Source organism: Ahaetulla prasina, chromosome 10 (assembly GCF_028640845.1).
Source record: "Ahaetulla prasina isolate Xishuangbanna chromosome 10, ASM2864084v1, whole genome shotgun sequence".
Classification (NCBI taxonomy): domain Eukaryota; kingdom Metazoa; phylum Chordata; class Lepidosauria; order Squamata; family Colubridae; genus Ahaetulla; species Ahaetulla prasina.
Window position 1 is genome coordinate 4,227,634 of NC_080548.1, and position 19,104 is coordinate 4,246,737.

General features: G+C 47.3%; 2 protein-coding genes across 8 annotated transcripts in view; both read left to right on the forward strand.

Annotated features, from left to right (window-relative positions):
* The first annotated feature begins 31 nt into the window (after window positions 1–31).
* On the forward strand, window positions 32–10,991 carry LOC131204328 (uncharacterized). Of its 3 annotated transcripts, XM_058195500.1 has the most exons (9): window positions 32–151; window positions 5,295–5,354; window positions 5,636–5,695; window positions 5,891–5,958; window positions 6,184–6,282; window positions 6,398–6,563; window positions 6,801–6,871; window positions 8,079–8,174; window positions 8,938–10,991. In XM_058195500.1, the coding sequence occupies exons 2-9, from the start codon at window positions 5,318–5,320 to the stop codon at window positions 9,199–9,201; spliced, it is 861 nt and encodes a 286-aa protein (XP_058051483.1). In that variant the 5' UTR covers window positions 32–151; window positions 5,295–5,317; the 3' UTR covers window positions 9,202–10,991. The 3 variants fall into 3 exon arrangements, with proteins under 3 accessions (XP_058051483.1, XP_058051482.1, XP_058051485.1); XM_058195499.1 differs by lacking the exon at window positions 32–151 and having other exon boundaries at window positions 5,153–5,354; window positions 8,079–9,074; XM_058195502.1 differs by lacking the exons at window positions 32–151; window positions 5,295–5,354; window positions 5,636–5,695 and having other exon boundaries at window positions 5,906–5,947; window positions 8,079–9,074.
* A 491-nt stretch (window positions 10,992–11,482) lies between these two features.
* The window catches only part of INPP5B (inositol polyphosphate-5-phosphatase B), a 51,781-nt gene continuing 44,159 nt past the window's right edge, over window positions 11,483–19,104 (forward strand). For 2 of the 5 annotated variants that reach the window (XM_058195496.1, XM_058195497.1), the window contains exons 1-4: window positions 11,483–11,639; window positions 11,797–11,879; window positions 12,301–12,398; window positions 12,883–12,912. In XM_058195496.1, coding sequence (XP_058051479.1) covers window positions 11,583–11,639; window positions 11,797–11,879; window positions 12,301–12,398; window positions 12,883–12,912 — 268 coding nt within the window. In that variant the 5' untranslated portion in view covers window positions 11,483–11,582. The remainder of the gene's footprint in view (window positions 11,640–11,796; window positions 11,880–12,300; window positions 12,399–12,882; window positions 12,913–19,104) is intronic. The other 3 variants (XM_058195493.1, XM_058195495.1, XM_058195494.1) reach the window with 2 other exon arrangements.

Here is a 19,104-nt window from a genome sequence, read left to right on the forward strand (position 1 = left end):
GGTGGTGTAGCCTTGCTTGACGGAGACTTTCTCCCAATGTCTGTCACTGAATGACCCATCCTTGATCCTCAGTATCTGAAGGAACACACCATTCAAACCCAAGTTAACTTCCCTCTGCAGGAAACGTGGAAGGAAAGTTCCTTTATATTGGGTAAGAACATAGGGGTCCCATGCTTGTGTTCACAGCTGAGGTGCTGCCTCCAGCCCTTCTCTTGCCTTCACTTGTCTTTGCAGCCATTATTTCGGAATAGTCAGTCCCTCGTTGTCATTTGCTCAAGGGAGCAGAGAAAAGCAAGCATTGGCATATGGGACAGCCTTGTTGGAGAAGAGCTAGTGAGGTTTTGATGAAAGGCTGCCCTGTAGATCTTTTCCCAAATTCTCTTTGGTAGAAAAGCAGGATTCTCTTGGCAGGTGCCATATACGTTATGGGGGGATAAAAGGAAGCTGCTGCTCTTCCAGTGTATTAATTTGGGGAGGCTACCCAGTACCTGCTACCATCAGTTAAGCCTGTGCCAATCTGCCACTAAGCAGTGTTTTTCCTTTGTTGACACATGAGCTGCTACTCTGAGCCCCCTGGGAATGGAAAGAGTGGATCATTAAGTCTAATTGGGGCGGGTTTGTTGCTGTAATTGTCCCAGGAAGCTGAGGCGGAGGCTTAACCAAAAGCAAGCTACAGAGGTGGAGACTTTTCTGGGAAATGGGGCAAACTCTTGCTTCTCTTCCAGAAGCCACTGGCTAAACTCAAGCAGACTAGCAGGGCCTGTTATCCGGATACCCTTAGGTGGGGGCAGAGAGCAGCAGCTATAAGCAAGGATTGGTTTCATTGTATGTGGGAAGATCCCTCAGGAGGCTCAGGCCAATCTGGAGCAGAACAGTTGATCAGAGAGAGAAAGAGAGACTGCTTTCTGCCCCTAAGTCTAACCCCGTTCCTGTGGGCCCTGGATCTTCGTCTCTGAAAAATGGTCTTCACTGGGATACGTGGTCTGTGAGATTGCCAGGAAGCAGCTATTGCCAGCCCAAAGAACAGATCAAGCCATGATGCAAACTGGGATGCCTGTGGCCTCTTCTTGGCTTCCAGAAAGAGAAGGGTTTCATCCTTGGAATCGAGGGGACTTTGTTTAGCAGAATTTCCTGTAGGAAATGGAGTTCTCAGACGCTCCAGAGAAACAGCAGTGCCAAAAAGATGTCTCTCTCTATTTCCTGTCCAATTGACATAAATCAGGTGGCAAACTGGGAGGACCATCGTAGAAAGGTTTGTCAGGAAGGCTTAGCTCCTCACCTTGGATGAGCCACAGTTGATCCAGAGGCAGGGAACATATTGCCCAGAGCACCAGGGAGCCAGGTGCCTCTTCTCCCCCACCTTGGAGTGCTCTCGACTGGTTGGCTCCATCTCTACCTGGGCGGAGATGAGGGTTCTCAAGGGGACATTGCTGCCAGTGCTGCAGGCAGAGAGCATTCAGACAGACACCAAGACTCCCTGCAAGCAAGCAAGGTAAGTGAGGAACAGACTGCAGAAAAGTCTAGAGGGGTGCTTGTGGACCTGTCAGTTATCAAGAGATGGTGTATTGAATGTCTAAGCCAGGGAGGCAGAAGCTGAGCCAATAGCAACCCAGAACCTACACACACTATGCGGGAAGGAATTCCCACGGAACCATAAGCCACAGCCTGGGAAGGAATGAGTTAGCCGGGAGACTGATCCTCCTTGTTCTTGGGCTGGGCATGTCTGCAGACGAGCCAAAGATGGCTCATGTGGCTTCTGCTGGGCCATTTGTAGCCTGGAGCTCTAAGAGGACAGAGGCAGGTGAAAGAATAAGCTGCTGTGCCTTCACCCGTGGCCTGTTTACTCCAGCGTAGGTTCGTGGCTCCAGCAGGAACTAACTCAGGGCAAGGTTGTCACAAAATCTGGGCTGCGGTATTGGGAAGGGTCTGGAAGACCCAGATTCCTGGTCCTTGAAGTACCCAGAGGGCTGGCTCAGAGAGATGGGAATGAATTTGGAATGTCATCCCAACTAGCTAGGCGTTGGCTGATACAAGGCAAGGGGCAGATTTCTGTTTTTGATGCCTGCCTGGGCGTCCCTCGCTTCCCTCTGGGGCTGAACCAAACATGCGTTGCTGGGCCAACAACGCGTGTCTTTAACCTGCAGCCCTGGGCCTTCGGGCGTGTCATTTTCCTGTCTCCCTGGCAGCCACAAGTCACTTTGGGGCCTGCCAGCATCCTGGAAATGAGCCCAATGCGAATCTAGATCATGCAGTTCGCTAAATAGATCGCAGATTAGCTACCTTCGGAGGGGCCATGTCACCTCCAATCCCAGCTTCTGAAAGAACAATTTCCTTGTGGGGCTGCAAGATGGTGTAAATGATACATGAAGAGGCCGGAATGGTGGGAGCAGAAACCTGGAGAGGGGGGGGGAATGCTGGCCTCGATAATGTGGGTGGGGGAATCTCAGAATTGGGGTTGATTGCAAACTGATCCAGCAGTGTGATAGGACTGCAAAAAAATGCCATTCTAAGCCACATTTAGAGAAGTGTTTTACCAGATCAAAGGATGATTCCAATTTCTTTTGATCTGGTGAAATTTCGTCCCAAATGTTAAGTTTTTAAAACATGCGTTTTAAAAAACATTCAGAGGCCTGTACAGTAATTGAGACTAAGTTGATTTTAAACCTAATAACAGCGGCAAGACTACTGATAGGACAATACTGGAAGAAAAAAGAATTACCTACAATAGAAGAATGGATATTGAAAGTTACTAATTTGGCTGAGATGGCTAAAATCTCAGCCTTTTTGAAACACAAGAAAACACAAGAAAAATATCTAACTGAATGGAAAAAATGGATTGAATATACGCAAAATAGATATCAGATTAAGAGATACCAGATTGCCTTTGAATGATAGGATGTATTTATCTCTGATTTGTATGGGGAAAGAGGATTTGAGAAGAAGGGGAGGACTATAATTTGTGTTAGGGAAAATTTAGCGTATGATTGTTTTCTTTCTGAACTATACCTTGTGTTTGCTCTGGGAAGTTGGGGGTGGGGGGGAGGGAGGAGGGTGGTTTTGGAGGGAGGAGGGAGGGGATGGAGGGGAGAGGGGGGAGAAAGAGGGGGAAAAAATTTTGTAAAAACTTTTTCAATTTAAAAAAAAACCAAAAACATTCAGAGGCACCAGAACAGGTTCAGAGGAGGGGCCACAAGGACCACTCAGTAAGACCACTTACGAAGTGAGCTTGAAGGAGCTGGACACGCTGAGTGGCCTTAAGCTTGAGTGGCAGGTGATTCCATTTTTTTTCAAGCAGCTGAACGGATGTCAAGCAGAAGGTCCAGCTTGGCTTTCTATCATACCAGAAATTGGAATTTATTTTATCAATTTTTTATATGGAATGTTTTAACTTCAAGCAGGCAGATTTTGACTGAGTGGAGGTGGGGGGGGGGGTGAGCCAATCTACCCTTTATGTGTTCAGGCAGGAACTGAACAGCCTTTGGTGGGGGAGGGGGCTTTGAGTCGGGCCCTGCACTGATCAAGGGGTGACTCAGTCTTCAGAAATGACTTGCTCAGCGGCTGCTCAGTTAAGGAGCCTCCTGGTGGAAGTCCTTGTTCTGGGTAGAGAACTTTGATTTTGGATATATATATTGGGGTCCCCAAAAGTTCTTAGGGGTAACACTGGAGACACCCCGGGGGGGGGGCTTCTTGCAGGGCCTGCTTGAAAAGGAAAGACTGTCAAATAAGGTAGCCTTTCCCTATTTGACACGGACTCTCCCTGTTTCTTAGCCCTGCGTGGGACATAAGATTTATTGTAGCCCTACTTAGCAAATGCAGACACAAGTCATTCCCTCCAAATAATAGATATTCATGCTAGTAAAAATAGTTCAGACAGCAGATAAATGGGAGGGAGGGAGGGAGGAAGAGAGAGAGAACATAAAACAGCATAACAGAGTTGGAAGGGATCTTGGAGGTCATCTAGTCCAACCCCCTACTTGAGCAGGAGACCGTATGCCATTTCAGACAAATGGCTGTCCAGTCTCTTCTTAAAAGGCTCCAGTGATGGAACACCTTACGACTTCTGAAGGCAAGCCATTCCACTAGTTTATTGTTCTCACTGTCAGGAATTTTTTTCCTTAGTTTGAGATTGCTTCTCTCCTTGATTAGTCTCTATCCATTATTTCTTGTCTTGACTTCTGATGTTTGGTAAATAGGTTGACTCCCCTTATTTTTGTGACAGCCCTTCAAATATTGGAGCATTGCTATCATGTCTCACCTAGTCCTTCTTTTCACTAGACTAGACTATGTATGTACTATTCACATAGACTAGACGTAAGCCCTTCCAAGAACTGCCTAAAGAAACACTCTTTTCTGCAACAGACCTTCGGTGCAGCACCAGAGTAGGAGCACCACGCATCAGGTTTTCCAGGTCAGGGAGACTGATCCTCCCTAAGACTTTGAAAAGCCAGTTCCAGCTTTCTTTGCTGCTGGATGGGTCAGGAATGGAGAGAAAGTTTGGTCAGGTCTGGCCACCAGCCGCTAAGCTGAGGAAATACAGTCATGACCCAACCACAATGAGGGCTCCTCCTTGACCCTGGTTGTGGGGGTTGCCTTGGCAACCGGTTCCCTACCATAACATGATGCACAGCTATGGAGTACCCAGTGCCTGCAGCGGTAGCAGGCCATGCTGAAGGGATCAGGATTCAGCCGCTTGGGTGGCTGGGAGCCTTCCCACGGCTTTGCATGGTGTGTGGATCTTGTCTGCTTTTCCTCTGCAGCAAAAGAAACACAACCTCTGCAGAGGCCACAGAGGCTTCTCACCTCCAGGGGTGAAATGCTCCCGGTTCGGACCAGATCAGCTGATCCAGTAGCAATGGCAGTGGGTGGTTTGGAGAACCGGTAGCAAAAATCCCTGCCCCCCCCATGCCTACCCAATGCCCAGTCGCCCGTTTCCCCGCTTGCCATTTCTTTTAAAAAATGCTTTTAAAAGGTAAAAAAAGAAAAGTAAAAAACGATCACAGCTGAGCTGTGCAATCATCAGAGCCTTTTTTTTGCTTTTAAAAGCATTTTTTACAACCTATTTGGACCTATTAAAGGCTTTTAAAAGAAAAAGATTGCGCGCCACAGCTGATCACACACACACTCACGCTGTTCTACTTACCCCATGCCTCTTTTTGGCGTGCACTGTGTGCGCGCACTTTGCATTTGATGTGTGGTGCGCACTGCACATGCGCACATGCAGTGCGCATGCGCAGCCAGCAAACCGGTAGTAAACTGGTTCAGATTTCACCACTGCCTTCCTCCCCTCCATCTAGAGAAGCGAGTCCTGTGCTCCAGGATGATCCACCCAAACTTCCGGATCCTTTCAGCCCAAGGTAAGAGGGTCCTTAGAGAAGATGACTGGAGGAATAGACAGCCTGGCACCAATCAAGGCTGAAGCCCTTCCACTTTACTTTCATTCTACTCTATTTCTACTCTACTGAATTTCTGCCTACCAAACACCAAAGTCTTGTCCCAGGGGATCCCAAAATATGCGCCTGGACTTTGAAAAGGAGGGCTCATGAACTCATGAGAGGTCCTGTAGATTACTCTCCAAAGAAGTGGAAATGTTGTTCTCTGGGTCTCCTACCCTCCCACCTTCTCTGTTTGTCTGCAGGCCTCCTTCTCCTCTGCAGTCTTTCCTACTTTGGCACCCGAGGTCCTTATGCAGAAGCAGGTGAGATGGCTGGCCATGAGAACCAAAGGAAAGGGACACGAGGCCTCAGTGGACCTGAAGGGGGAGAAGGGGGACCACTAGGCCTCTCTACCGCTGTTTCCCTTGCTTTCTGAAATACCCAACCTTGCTCCTGTTCTACCCCACAAGATCCCCATTGGTCCAGCTGCTTATCCCTCTTTCTCTCACTTTTTTCAGAGCCAGATGTGGTCTCTGGAGCAGCCATTTTCTCCAACCATTCCCTGAATGGGACAGGTGTGATACCTGTAAGGAAACTGGGCTACTGAGCAGAAGGGGGGAGCCTTTTTTCCTTAGCTGGACAGAGAAATGGGGGCCCTTTGAGGAAGGGAGAGGTTGGGCTGGGTGGACGCAGCAGGGAAGAGCCATGGGGAGGCTTGTGGGATGCCAGAGTATTGGCAGGCAGAGTATTGGCAAAAGAAGGGTTTTGGTCTGGTCACTGTGTACCTCCAGCTCCCTCTCTTTTCTGGCAGCTCACTTGCCAGAGTTTCCAGTGTTCAGGAGAGAGGTGCTACCAGGAGGAGGCCCATGGCAACAATTCCCAGCTCTGCCACAATGCTTCACACTGTGAGGTAAGGGTTCTGGGGCTGCCTAATTGGGGGGGGGGATGACAAGGGGTGCTCCTTCTTGAGCCCTAGCAGGGATTCCTGAAATGCCAGCCCTGCTCATGCTCTGTGGCTCTCGCAGCTCTATCGTCTCAACAGCACCAGCTATACAGCCCGATGCAGTAGTGATTGTGGAAGTGCCAATGCCACGGAGATGTGCCTTCAGAGTGGAGGACTGGGCCTGGAACTCTGCATTATGGAATGTTGCAACTCGCACAACTGCCTGCAGCTCAATGCCACGGCATACGGTAAGCTCCTCTTCGGGTGCCTTTGCTCAGTGATGGGACAGCCCACCAGGGGCTTTCTGCCACTGCCAGTGGCCTGGCTTGATGGAGCTGTTGGCAAGACTTTGGCTTTCCCTGGCTCTCTCTCAGACCTCCTTGGAACAGGAGCTGCCTGCCCAGGAGCTTCAGTGCTTGTCTTGAGGGCCACCCTGGGGAGATTCCTGGGAGAGCAAGGAGCCAAAATTTTCTTCTCTCTTCCAGGTGACAGGGCACTCATCACCACCCCAGTTCCCACCACTACTACCACCACCACCACGGCACCACCCCGCAATGTAAGTGTTCCGTGGGATGTCCTCTTCGCAAACTCATTTGAGTCGGATCGGCTGCCACGTGGGAACCTCTTTTGACTCCTCAAATGTTTGTGGTTCTAGAGCTGTGATGGCAAACCTATGGCACGCGTGCCAGAGGTGGCACACAGCGCCCTCTTTGATGGCATGCGCCCCGTTGTCCCAGTTCAGCTCTGCTGCGTATGTGTGCGCACTTCCCACCAGCCAGCTGGTCTTTGGGTCTCTGCTGTGCACATGGAGGGCGTGTGTGGGAGGAGGCACGTGCGCATGTGTGTGGGCGGGGTATGCAGGGGAGGCACGTGCGTATCTGTGGGGGGGCAGGGCGCATGTAGGAGGCCTGTACGCATGCGTGGGGAGGTAGGGGCCAGGTGTGCATTGCATTTTGGGGGTCCGGGCACACACATGCACATTCACATGCACACATGCGTGCTTTGGGCACTTGGTCCAAAAAAGGTTAGCATCACTGTTCTATTATTATTATTATTTATTAAATTTTTATACCGCCCTTCTCCCGAAGGACTCAGGGCAGTGTACAGCCAGAAATAAAATACAAGATATGTACAATTAAAACAAATTAAAACATAGCAAAATTACAAAAACTGCTAATAATTAAAATTTAAATTTAAAATATTTAAGAATATTAATAAAACCCCAATTTAAAATCAAACTATTATGCCAGTCCCGCTTGAGTAAATAAGTATGTTTTTAGCTCACGACGGAAGGTCTGAAGATCAGGCACTTGACGTAGGCCAGGGGGGAGTTCATTCCAGAGCGTTGATGCTCCCACAGAGAAAGCCCTACCCCTGGGGGCCGCCAGCCGACACTGTTTGGCGGACGGCACCCTGAGGAGACCCTCTCTATGAGAGCATACGGGTCGGTGGGAGGCATAGGGTAACAGCAGGCGGTCTCGTAAGTACCCGGGTCCTAAGCCATGGAGCGCTTTAAAGGTGGTAACCAAAATATTGAAGCGCACCCGAAAGACCACAGGAAGCCAGTGCAGACTACGGAGCAGTGGTGTTACATGGGAGCCACGAGCGGCTCCCATTACTACTCGCGCAGCCGCATTCTGGACTAACTGCAGCCTCCGGGTGCACCTCAAGGGCAGCCCCATGTAGAGAGCATTGCAGTAATCTTCTAGAGGAAGACCTCCCTGCTGCATGGCTGAGTTTAGCTTTTCTTCCTGCCTTTCTAGGGAAAGGTTTGCTCGAGCTTCACCTGCCATGGAGAAGGCTGTTTCAAAGGTCAGAAGTCCTCAACCAGCTGCACTGTGGGCCACGACTTCTGCGAGGTACAATGTCTGCCAGGACCTTTGAAAGACAATAGCAATAACAATAGACTTATATACCGCTTCACAGCCCTCTCTAAGCGGTTTACAGAGTCAGCATACCACCCCCAACAGTCTGGGTCTTCATTTTACCCCCCTCGGAAGGAAGGAAGGCTCAAGGTGAGGTTCGATCTGCCAAACTGCTGGCAGCTGGTGATCAGCAGAAGTAGCCTGCAGTACTGCACTCTAACCACTGCACCACCGCAGCTCAAACCAAAGACAAGCTTTGCTGCTGCCACTTTCTAAGGATAGATGCCAGCACAGTGAAGGTCACCTTCTCTTGCAACCCCACCCCCACCCAAAAGTTGATGGCAGAACAATGTCTCTGGTTGATACCCTCCAAAGGGGATGCTGCTCCTTAGATACACTAGCTAGCGGGCTTTTTGTTGACTATAAAAAGTTACTGTTGTCTTGGAATTTCCTGGTTAATTAGACTTCTAACCACCACAGACTTTTGGCATTTATGATTTAATTGTTAAATTGGCTGAGGGAGGGTGTGGCTTCAGGCCACTGCATCTTTTGTCAAGCTCACCTTCTGGATTCATGCAGCCAGATTCACAAAAGCCAGACTCTCCCTTTCTAAAAGGAAGATCCAGCCCTTGATCCCATCCCCCACAGTATTGTAGCTCTTCTCCCACCCATTGCCCGGCTTCCTGGAGAGGAAGCATTCCGTGTGCTGTCTGCTCCTACCTCACTCGCCAACTGCAACTTCTCTCTCTCCTTCCAGATGAAAAAAACAGGCTCCCATTTTGTGGCAGGCTGTAGCCAAAGTTGCAAAACCAAGGGCCATCCGTGCTCCCACAAATCTACTGCTGCGTGCTACCAAGAGTGCTGCCAAGCTATGCCCAGAACCAGCTGCCTGAAGCTGGATGGGAAAGTGCACTTCAACAGGGCGAGCGGCCTGGCTTCGGCTCCTCTGTTCCAGCTCCTGGGCTGGGCTGCCCTGCTTAGTCTCAGCTGCTCCATATCCTTCTTGGCTGGGACCAATTGATCCACTGCTCGGTGCCTTCAGCCCTGAGATCTGCTGGGCAGGAGGGAACTCCCTTCCCATCCTCACCCATGTTGCTTCCTTTCTGTTCTCCTCGGCTCCTTTTTCCCAGGAAAGCAAGAGGCATTCAGGAAAAGATTTCTCTTCTTTCTCTATTGCTAGTGCTCAGGTTATTCTGTTTTCACCCCAAATATCAGCTGTGTGTGTACAGCTGAGGCTCAGCAGAGGCATATAATATTCTTCAGCCAGGCTGTAGGGACTCTGGCACGGGCTGACTCTGAATGGCCCTTATCCTTAGAGCTGGACTGAAGGATTCTCTTGGGTCTGCAGAAACCCTCTTCCAGGACAAGCTATTGCTGCTACCACTCAGAAGTGTTTTTCCTTGGGATGACTGTGCTGGGCCCCTCCAGGTTGTCCTTCTGATCCTTTGATGGGAACACTCGGATTCAGGCCCAACAGCAGAAAGGAAAGAAAAGGAAATCTAGCTAACTCTAGTTTACGCCTCTGTCTCTTTCACTCATCCTCTTTCTTCAAAGTTTTGCTTCTCGCTGCTTCCTTTATTCCTGTTAATTCTTTACCACTTATTTCCTTGTTTTCGCAAGACAGCACCAACCTTTCCCAGCCTTCCCTTCCCTCACAACTCAGTCTTTAGTCATAACACTTCCCACACGTGACCATTCTTGCTGCATCCACTCCATATTCTCACAAGAGATTCCATAATTCAAGCTTCTCTACTTTTATCATGTGCCTTCTCTAAATAAAGCAACATACAAATAACTCGTTTTCTGTCACTCATACATTTTTCAATGACCTGCTGAACAGCAAAACTGTGATTTGCACACTCCCTGCCTGCTGCTTATGCATTTACAATCCAAATCGTGTCACATACTTCCCCGGTTTTCTTAAGAAGCTAATACCTGTGTAGGTTTTCCGTTCCCTCTGGTTCTACTCCTCTTTGTATGGGGAAGCGACAATGGCATGCTACAGACTGGCTGGCAGAGAAGCAGTCTTCACACACATTACACAATTCCCACAGCTACTTTCCCAGGGATAAAATCTACCAGTTACACTAAATATCCCTGTAGCTGTGCCATTTGTCAACATTCTCACAGCAGGTGTGGCTTGCTTTTTACCTTCTGTTTTGACCACTTATCTCAATTCCATATTTTGACATACAGTATACTATTGTTGGAGGACTCCTAAGAGCAATTTCCTCACTCCACTTTCATCCCCAATTGTTTCATTCCTTCCATGTTTAATTCCACTCACTCTGTTGGAGGCTCCTTCTTTGGCTGTCTTCACTCATGTTCCAAATAACGTTTTAAATTTTCTGCAAAAATTGCACTGCATTTTCTCTGCCCTTTTAATCCGAGCAATCCCTTGCTGCCCTCTATTTTTTATGCTTTATATAGCCTTCCCTCCAACTCATTTTCTCGCAGCTGTTAATTCTGTTATTTGCATTTTTCCTCCTCCGGAGCCAATTTCATTCTGACGTTCCGCCGAGCGTTCTTTTTGTATTTGCCAGGACCTGCTGCGACTTTCTCCAACATTACGCTTCCCTCTCTTCCCCGCCGAGCCCCTTCCCCTTTTCTTAGCTCCCCTATCCAGGGGTTCAACGTGTTTCGTAGCGCTTTGGCAAGACATCTCGCTGATCTTCCTCCTCCCACCGAAGGAAGCGGCACTTTCCAGGCGGGAGAAGCCCCACCCCAACCCCGCTTTCCACCGCGCAATACTCCGGCCAGGCTACTCCGCGGCCGCAGCGCTAGAGCGGGGTAGCGTAAGGGGAACGGGGGTGGGGTGGGGGGGTGGGCAGAAGCTACCCCACCTCCCTGGACAGGCTCTTCCCGTTGCTCGATGTTCAACGTGCGCTGCGTCCTTTATTCCCTTGCGCAAATAAAGTATCCGATACCCTGCAGCGATTCGGGAGGAAATCGGGGGTGAGGAGGGGAGGGAGCCGCCGCGCAATTAGCCTCGTGGGGGCTCCGCTCGACGACTCCGCAGCAGGTCCAGGACGGCCGGAGAGGGGCAAGAAAGGGAGCCGCCTGCCCGGAAAGGCTGGAGCGCCGGGACCATTCCCCGCACTGACGCAGCGAGAGGTCCCGAGAGAAAAATTGCCCTTGCTCGGAGTACCGCGCCATCGGGGTCCGGATGGGAGCGCTCTCCTTCGAGCGAGGAACTCTGGGCGCCGGCGAGTCATTCCTCCGTCCGGCACGCAGCCCTCGCGGTCCCCGCCCGCTCTGCTCCCCGCCAGCCCCCAATGCTTTCGTCAGCCTCTCCTCCCCCCCCCCGGCCGCCGTCCGGCGCCTCCCTCTGCCCTTGCAGTCCGGAGACGCCGTCGCAACTTGGCCAGAAGCGTCGCGGTCTTGGTGCGCCTGGCGCCCCGCATGGACCAGTCGGGGGTGATCCAGGAGGCGCTGGCCGCCGGGCAGACGTGCCTCGCCGTATCCTTGGCTGAGAAAGGCGCCGGCGGGCTGGAGCCGATGCTGCGCTGCCCGGTGGGACCAGGCAGGGCGCGGCGGCTACGGGCGGAGCCTCCGCGGCTGATGTGGCGGGTGGGCGAGCGGCTCCTTGGAAGGCTCCCTTGACAGTGCGCCGCAGGCCGTGCAAGGCACCCTGGTGGTGGGGCAGGCGAGCCTGGAGAGCCGGTTGCTGGGCCTGGTGGAGAGCGGCGGGAGATGCCAGTGAGTGGCCGCCCCCTCGAAGGCCCTGGGAAGGGAAGCCGAGCCGAGCCGGGGGTCTTCCCGACACCAGCCAGCCTGGGACGCTCGGCAAGGGGCGATGAATTGACCGGGGTGATGCGGCTGTTTAGAAAGGCAGCCCCGGCTCGCCAGAGGCGCTTTTGCTCGCTTGCCTGGCCGCCGCTTCAGATCTCCATCAGCTTCGTCCCCGGCGACGGTCCCAGCCTTGGAGGGAGGGAGGGAGGGAAGCGATTCCCGCAGGCTGCTCCTCGGCCATTTGAGCCTTGGCTTGACGGGGCCTTTGACTCTGCCCGGGAGGGTAGAGGCGGCCGCTGCCAGGCTGGAGCCGGGCCTGCCTTGGGGCCGAGGGCGCGCGGGAGTGACGGGGCTCACGGGAGAGGGGCTCTCCTTGCTGTGCCCGCAGGATCTGCCTCTACACCCACCGCCGCATGGCCATTGCCGCCGAGGACCTGTGTCTGGAGCGGGTGCTGCGCCTGGAGGAGGGCTTTGCCCTGGAAGAAGGTAGGGCACTTGGATGCCTGCTGCTTCCCTCTCTCCTGGATTTTGCCCGTTTGGTCTCCAGCCCTGAAGAGGAGACGAACATGAAGCCCTCCTCCCCGGAACTGGGTCCACGGAACAATCTTAGCCGCTTCCCAGATTAAGCCTGATTCTGGGCTTGCAGAATACATTAAACCATACACTAACCACAGCAGCATGCCAAGTCTGTTAAAACCAAAGCAAGGGTCAAAGAGACCAAGGTTAGCAGGAAAAGGTGGAAAAAGGAAAAAGCTGCTGCTACAGTTTTCACTGGCTTAGTTAGGCACACTTCCTGTTAGGTACATTTCCAGGTAGCTGGCTCTGCACAGACCAAGGGCAACATCTGCATTTCCGCACAGGTGTGACTCTCATTCACCAGTGATCTGCTGGGAGAGAGGGGCTGGGGCACACTTGTGGCACTTCCACTAATGCAGCCAGTTCAGACTAACTGTTTTCTCTCTTCTGGCAGTGGTTACGGAGACGGAGCTGCCCACTCTAGGTAAGCAGACTGCCTCCTGTCCTGCTGTAACCTCTGCAAACGAAAACCTTTTTTCTTTTTCTGGGAATCCCTTTGCACCTCCCTCTCTTGCCAGAAGGGCATTACACAACTGTCACAATTCCGGTGACAGTTGTGCACCGGAATAAAAACCAGCCCCTGACACCTAAATTCTGCATCCAGGAAAACCAACCTCTACAGCCTGTCACGCAACCAATGTGCAAGAAGATTATTCCCAAGTGGAAAAATCCGGTTCCACAAATCAAGAGAAAAGAGGCAAGAAACTCTGAAGCTACAGAAGGAAACCCCCTTCTAGAGGGGAGAGACCACTCTAAACTTCACCAGCCCCCTTTTTTTCTTTTCTTATGAGGGCTAGAATCAATTTATATTTATCCCATTTGTTTAGAGAGTCACTTTTATCTGGGTAATTAGACTTATATTGCCACATATCGCATCACTCTTCCATACAGGTAATCCTCGACTTAGAACCACAGTTTAGCCAAAATGTCCATTGCTAAGCAAGACTAGCAGTTAAGTGAATTTTGCCTCACTGCAGTTGTTAAGTTAGTAACGTGATTGTCCCAAAGGTGCTTTTTCAAGAGGCAATTGGACTTTCTTGTTTTTGTTGAATGAGAAGCGAAACGTCTTCAAAGAAAACCAAGCAAAGTGAAAAAAAAAAGTGAAAAAGCACCTTTGGGACAACCATGACCTGGATGACTGAGAGTAACATGATTGTTAAGTGAATCTGGCTCCCCATTGACTTTACTTGTTCCATGACCCTGGAACACTGCAACTGTCAAAAATACATGCCGGTTTCCGAGTGGGTGAATTTTGATCACATGACCGCAGAGATCACATGCAACGATCATAAATGTGAAAAATGGTCATAAGTCACTTTTTTCAGCGGTGTTGTAACTTCAAACAGTCCCAAAATGAACAGTTGTATGTTGAGGGTTACCTGTATTTCCTGGAAATCTTAAAGTATACACAGAATGTCATTTTTTATTCACAGCATACAAAGGCTGACAATGATGAGTTTCTGTTTCGAGCTTTAGTTCTTTCTGTAGATCATAAAATCTCAGAATTTGGAGGCATCATTTAAGCATGAAGCCGAATCCTTTGCTTCACAAATGATGGTTGTCTGGCCTGAACACGAACACTGGGGAATAAGAAAGAGCAGGCCAATTTCATTGGGTGGTTGGTTTCCTGCCAGATTTGATTTTTCTAATGTTCCATTGAAAACAGCCTTCCTGCAACTTAAACTGATGCATATCCTGTTCCAACGTGGAATAGAATAAGAATCATGACCTGTAGGATTTCCTTTCAGATAATTGAAGAGAGGTCATCATTTACTCCCAAGTCTTGTCTCCGAAGGCAAAACATTTCTAGTTTCTTCAATATCTCTTCAGAGAACTTAATTTCTGCTTTTCCGACTATCTCTATAGTTTCTCTGTGAACTGTTTCCAGTTTGTCCAAAATCTTCTTAAATACAGTGCTCAGACGTGGGCATCATTTTCTACTTGTTTAGGGATCTAAACAAGTAGAATAAAAGAAGAGCCATTGAATCCCATGATTCTGTACCACCTCTTCTTAGTGTGGGATGTGTGGCATGCCTTGGGGCAGAGGGTCACCAGCATCTGCTCCAACTTCTCCAGTAAAGGAAAGTCTATGGCTTCCTGAGGCAATCAGTTCCAATGTGTTTAATCCCTACCATTACAAAATCGTTTCTGATATCCAACCGAAATCTACTTATTGTAATTAAAATCTTTGTCCCTTGTCGTGTTTACTAGAGCAACTCTGAACAGTTCTTTTTTTTTATTTTATTTTATTTATTTATAATCCAATTTCTATCCGAAGGACTCAGGGCGGTTTACAGCCATATTAAAAACACAAAAATACACATAATATAAATAACAAATTTAAAAACATTTAAAACGAATATATTAATTGGCCAAATTACTAAAACGGTCAAAACCAACATAAAACCCTTTAAAATTTAAAAACTATAATTAAAATACATTTAAAATATATTTAGGCTAGTCCCGCACGATTAAATAATAAAGTTTTTAATTCCCGTTTGAAGGTTCGGAGGTCGGGGAGTTGGCGTAACCCCAGAGGTAACTCGTTACAAAGAGCTGGTGCTGCCACAGAGAAGGCTCTCCCTCTGGGGGCCACCAACCGACATTGTTTGGTCGACGGCACCCTGAGCAGGCCCACTCTGTGGGAGCGCACAGGTCGTTGGGAGGCTATCGGTGGCAGAAAGCGATCTCGTAGATACCCCGGTCCTAAGCCATGGAGCGCTTTGAAGGTGGTCACTAACACCTTGAATTGCACCTGGAAGGCTACTGGCAGCCAGTGCAGGCCACGCAGGATGGGTGTTATATGGGAGCAACGTGGTGCATCTTTTTAGCCTTTCGGATGCTTTAAGACCATGATCATGTCTCCTGTAGTCTCCACCTCCTCCTCCTCCTCCCCTTCTCTTCTTCAGGATAAGCATACCCAGCACCTTCAAGTGAAGCTCCCCTTATCTTGTTTGCTTTGGAATGCTCCACTTTATTCTTCCTTAGATATGGTACCTTTCACAGGATAGTTTTCCAGAAACTTCCAAGAACATAGATAGGAACAAGAGAACTATTGACACAGTGAAATGGTCACCATGATAGACCCTGGATAGGAGAGAGAGTACAGAATCCATTGCCAAGTACCACCAACACAAACAGAGACCTCTGCTTTTCTGTGCTTATGTTCCCCTCCTATCCATGGACAATGGTGGCACTTTGAAAGATTCCTGCTTTTCTACCTCAATATTTCATGGAAATTGACTAGGGAAAGTTCTGTCATGAATGAAGCTGGTCACGTTTCTGCCCTAAGGAGGTGCAAGTGGGAGAGCCCCCTATCTGTTGTTTCTTGTTGTGCCAAGGTCCAGACTCTCCTGCTGGATTTCTTGCAGGAAGCTGGTGCATGTCTCTCTTTCTCCCCCGAAGGCCCAACTGCATCCTTTTCCTCTGCAATGGCCTTAAGAACAGTTTTTAATTCAGAGAGTAGTTGCAGAAATAAGGGACGCGGTGGCTCAGGAGCTAGGACGTTGAGCTTGTCAATCAAAAGGTTGGCAGGTCAGCGGTTCGAATCCCTAGTGCTGCCGTGTAACGGGGTGAGCTCCCATGACTTGTCCCAGCTTCTGCCAACCTAGCAGTTTCGAAAGCACGTAAAAATGCAAGTAGAAAAAATAGGGACCAGCTTTGGTGGGAAGGTAACAGAATTCCATGCGCCTTTGGCGTTGAGTCATGCCGGCCACATGACCATGGAGAGACGTCTTCGGACAGCGCTGGCTCTTCAGCTTTGAAACAGAGATGAGCACCGCCCCCTAGAGTCGGGAACGACTAGCACGTATGTACGAGGGAACCTTTACCTTTACTAATTGCAGAAATATGCCTCAGATTATTACCAGCATGAGCTCAAACGTGTCACAAGCAAAGTTGGTCCTGTGCCTATTCAGACCCTGGCCTCTCTTTCTTCCCCAGTGAATTTTTTTTTTTTTAATTCAAAAAGTTTTACAAAAATTTTTCCCCCTTCCCTCTCCCCTCCCTTCGCAACCCCTCCCCGACTTCCCGGAACAAGCACAAGGTATAGTTAAAATAAAACAAACATATGCTAAAAATTTTCGTCCCAACTTAATTATACCCCTACAATCATCAATTCCTAACTTCCCCAAAAGCAATCAAAATAATACATCATAATCATTCAAAACAGTCTGATAACTCTTAGTCTGATATCTACGTTGAATATAGTCAATCCATTTTTCCATTCCTTTAAGTATCTTTCTTGCGTATTGTCTTTCAAAAAGGCTGATATCTTCGCCATCTCAGCCAAATTGGCAACTTTCAATATCCATTCTTCTATTGTAGGTACTTCTTTTTTCTTCCAATATTGTCCTCTAAGTAATCTTGCTGGAGTTATTAGGTTTAAAATCAATTTAGTCTCAATTACTGTACAATCCGTAATAATTCCCAACAAGAAAAATTGCGGCAGGAACTTTATCTTCTTTTCAGAACATTTTGTAAAATCCACCAAATTTTTATCCCAAAGGCCTTTATGTCCTTACAAGTCCACCAAATGTGAAAATATGTAGCGTCATCACAATTACATCTCCAACATTTTGCTTGCATTTCTGGATACATACACGATAATTTTTAGGATCTAGATGCCATCTATAAAACATTTTATAAAATTTTCCTCAGATTCTGTGCCTGCGTGAATTTAACATTTCTAACCCAAATTTTTCCCACGTTTCCAATAATATTGGCTCCTGAAAATTTTGTGCCCACTTTATCATACAGTCCTTTACCAAATCCCTTTCAGAATCTATTTCAAGTAACACATTATACAATCTCTTTATGTGCTCCTGAGACTGATTTCTAATTTGCTTTACCAAATTTCCCTCGTTCTTCTCTATACCAATTTTCTGATCTCCTTCCATCTAGCACGTAGTTGCTCATATTGAAACCAAGTATAATTTTTCCCTTCCTCTCTTAATACTTGCAGAGATTTTAACTGCAAATTACCTCTTTCAGTATACAAAAGATCTTTATATGTGATCATTTCCTGCTTCTGTTCTATGTTTATATTTTCTACTGTATGTCTAGGACATGCCCATATAGGAACCTTATAATTTAGTTTATAAGAGTATTTTTTCCAAACACGCAGAAGGGCATTTCTTAGCACGATTTTTAAAGGCCTTATCCACTTTTTTGTCATAAATTAAATATGCATGCCATCCATATAACAAATCATAACCTTCTATATTCAAAATTCTGTCCTCTGTTAAATTAAACCAATCACTTATTGCAGAGAGAGCAGCTGCTTCATAATATAATTTAAAATTAGGCATTTTAAACCTCCCTTTCCGAGAATCTTGAATTATTTTCATTTTAACCCTAGCTTTTTACCTTCCCGTATAAATTTGTTAATTCCCTTCTGCCATTCCTCAAGATTCTTATCTTTCTTAATTATTGGTATCATCTGAAAGAGGAATAAAAATCTAGGTAAAACATTCATTTTAATAGCAGCAATTCTCCCCAGCAAAGATAATTGCAATTTTTCCAAACAATCAACTCCTTCTGAACTTTTGCCATAAAACCTCATAGTTATTCTTATACAATTTCACATTTGATGACGTAATATAAACCCTAAGTACTTAACCTTCTTTACAATTTCAAATCCTGTTACTTCCTCTAGTTTTTCTTTCTGTTGTCTGGCCATATTTTTATTATCACTTTTGTCTTTTCTGATTTACCTTAAACCCTGAGACATTCCCATATTGATCAATTATTTCCAACAAAGATTTACTAGAATTTATAGGGTTTGTTAAAGTAATCACCAAATCATCTGCAAAAGCTCTTAACTTATATTCATACTGTCTAACTCTAATTCCTCTATCTCCTTTACTTCGTATTTTATCCAATAATGGTTCTAGAGTTAAAATAAACAATAATGGTGATAAAGGACATCCCTGTCTTGTTCCTTTCGCAATCTTAAAAGGTTCTGTTAAGCTACCATTGATTATAATCTGTGCTGTTTGCTCTCCATAAATTGCCCTAATTATTCTTAAAAAACCATCTCCAAATTGCATCTTTTCTATTAATTTAAATAAAAAATCCCAATGCAATCGATCAAAAGCTTTCTCTGCATCGAGAAAAATAAATGCTGCTGGAATAAAATTTTTCTTTTCTAAGTACTCCAGTAAATTAACAATCTGCCTAACATTATTCCTCATCTGTCTCCCTTTTATAAATCCAGATTGATCATTATGAATTCTTCGCTGCAGAATCAACATTAATCTATTAGCTATTATTTTATCATAAATCTTATAATCATTATTTAAAAGTGAGATTGGCCTATAATTCCCAGGTTTAGAACAATCCTGTTCCTCTTTTGGTATCAATGAAATAAAAGAGGTTCTCCATGAGAATTCCCCTCCTAGTTGTATCTGATTAAATAATTCCTTAAGTGGACCTAACATCTCATCCTGTAAATTCCTATAATAACTAACTGTGAGCCCATCCGTACCAGGAGTTTTCCCATTTTAATTGTTTAATTACCAAAATAATTTCTTCCGAGGTTATAGGCCGATTCAATTCATCCGTTTGTTCTAAAGTTAAATTTTTAACCTTATATTCCTTCAAATAATTATCAATA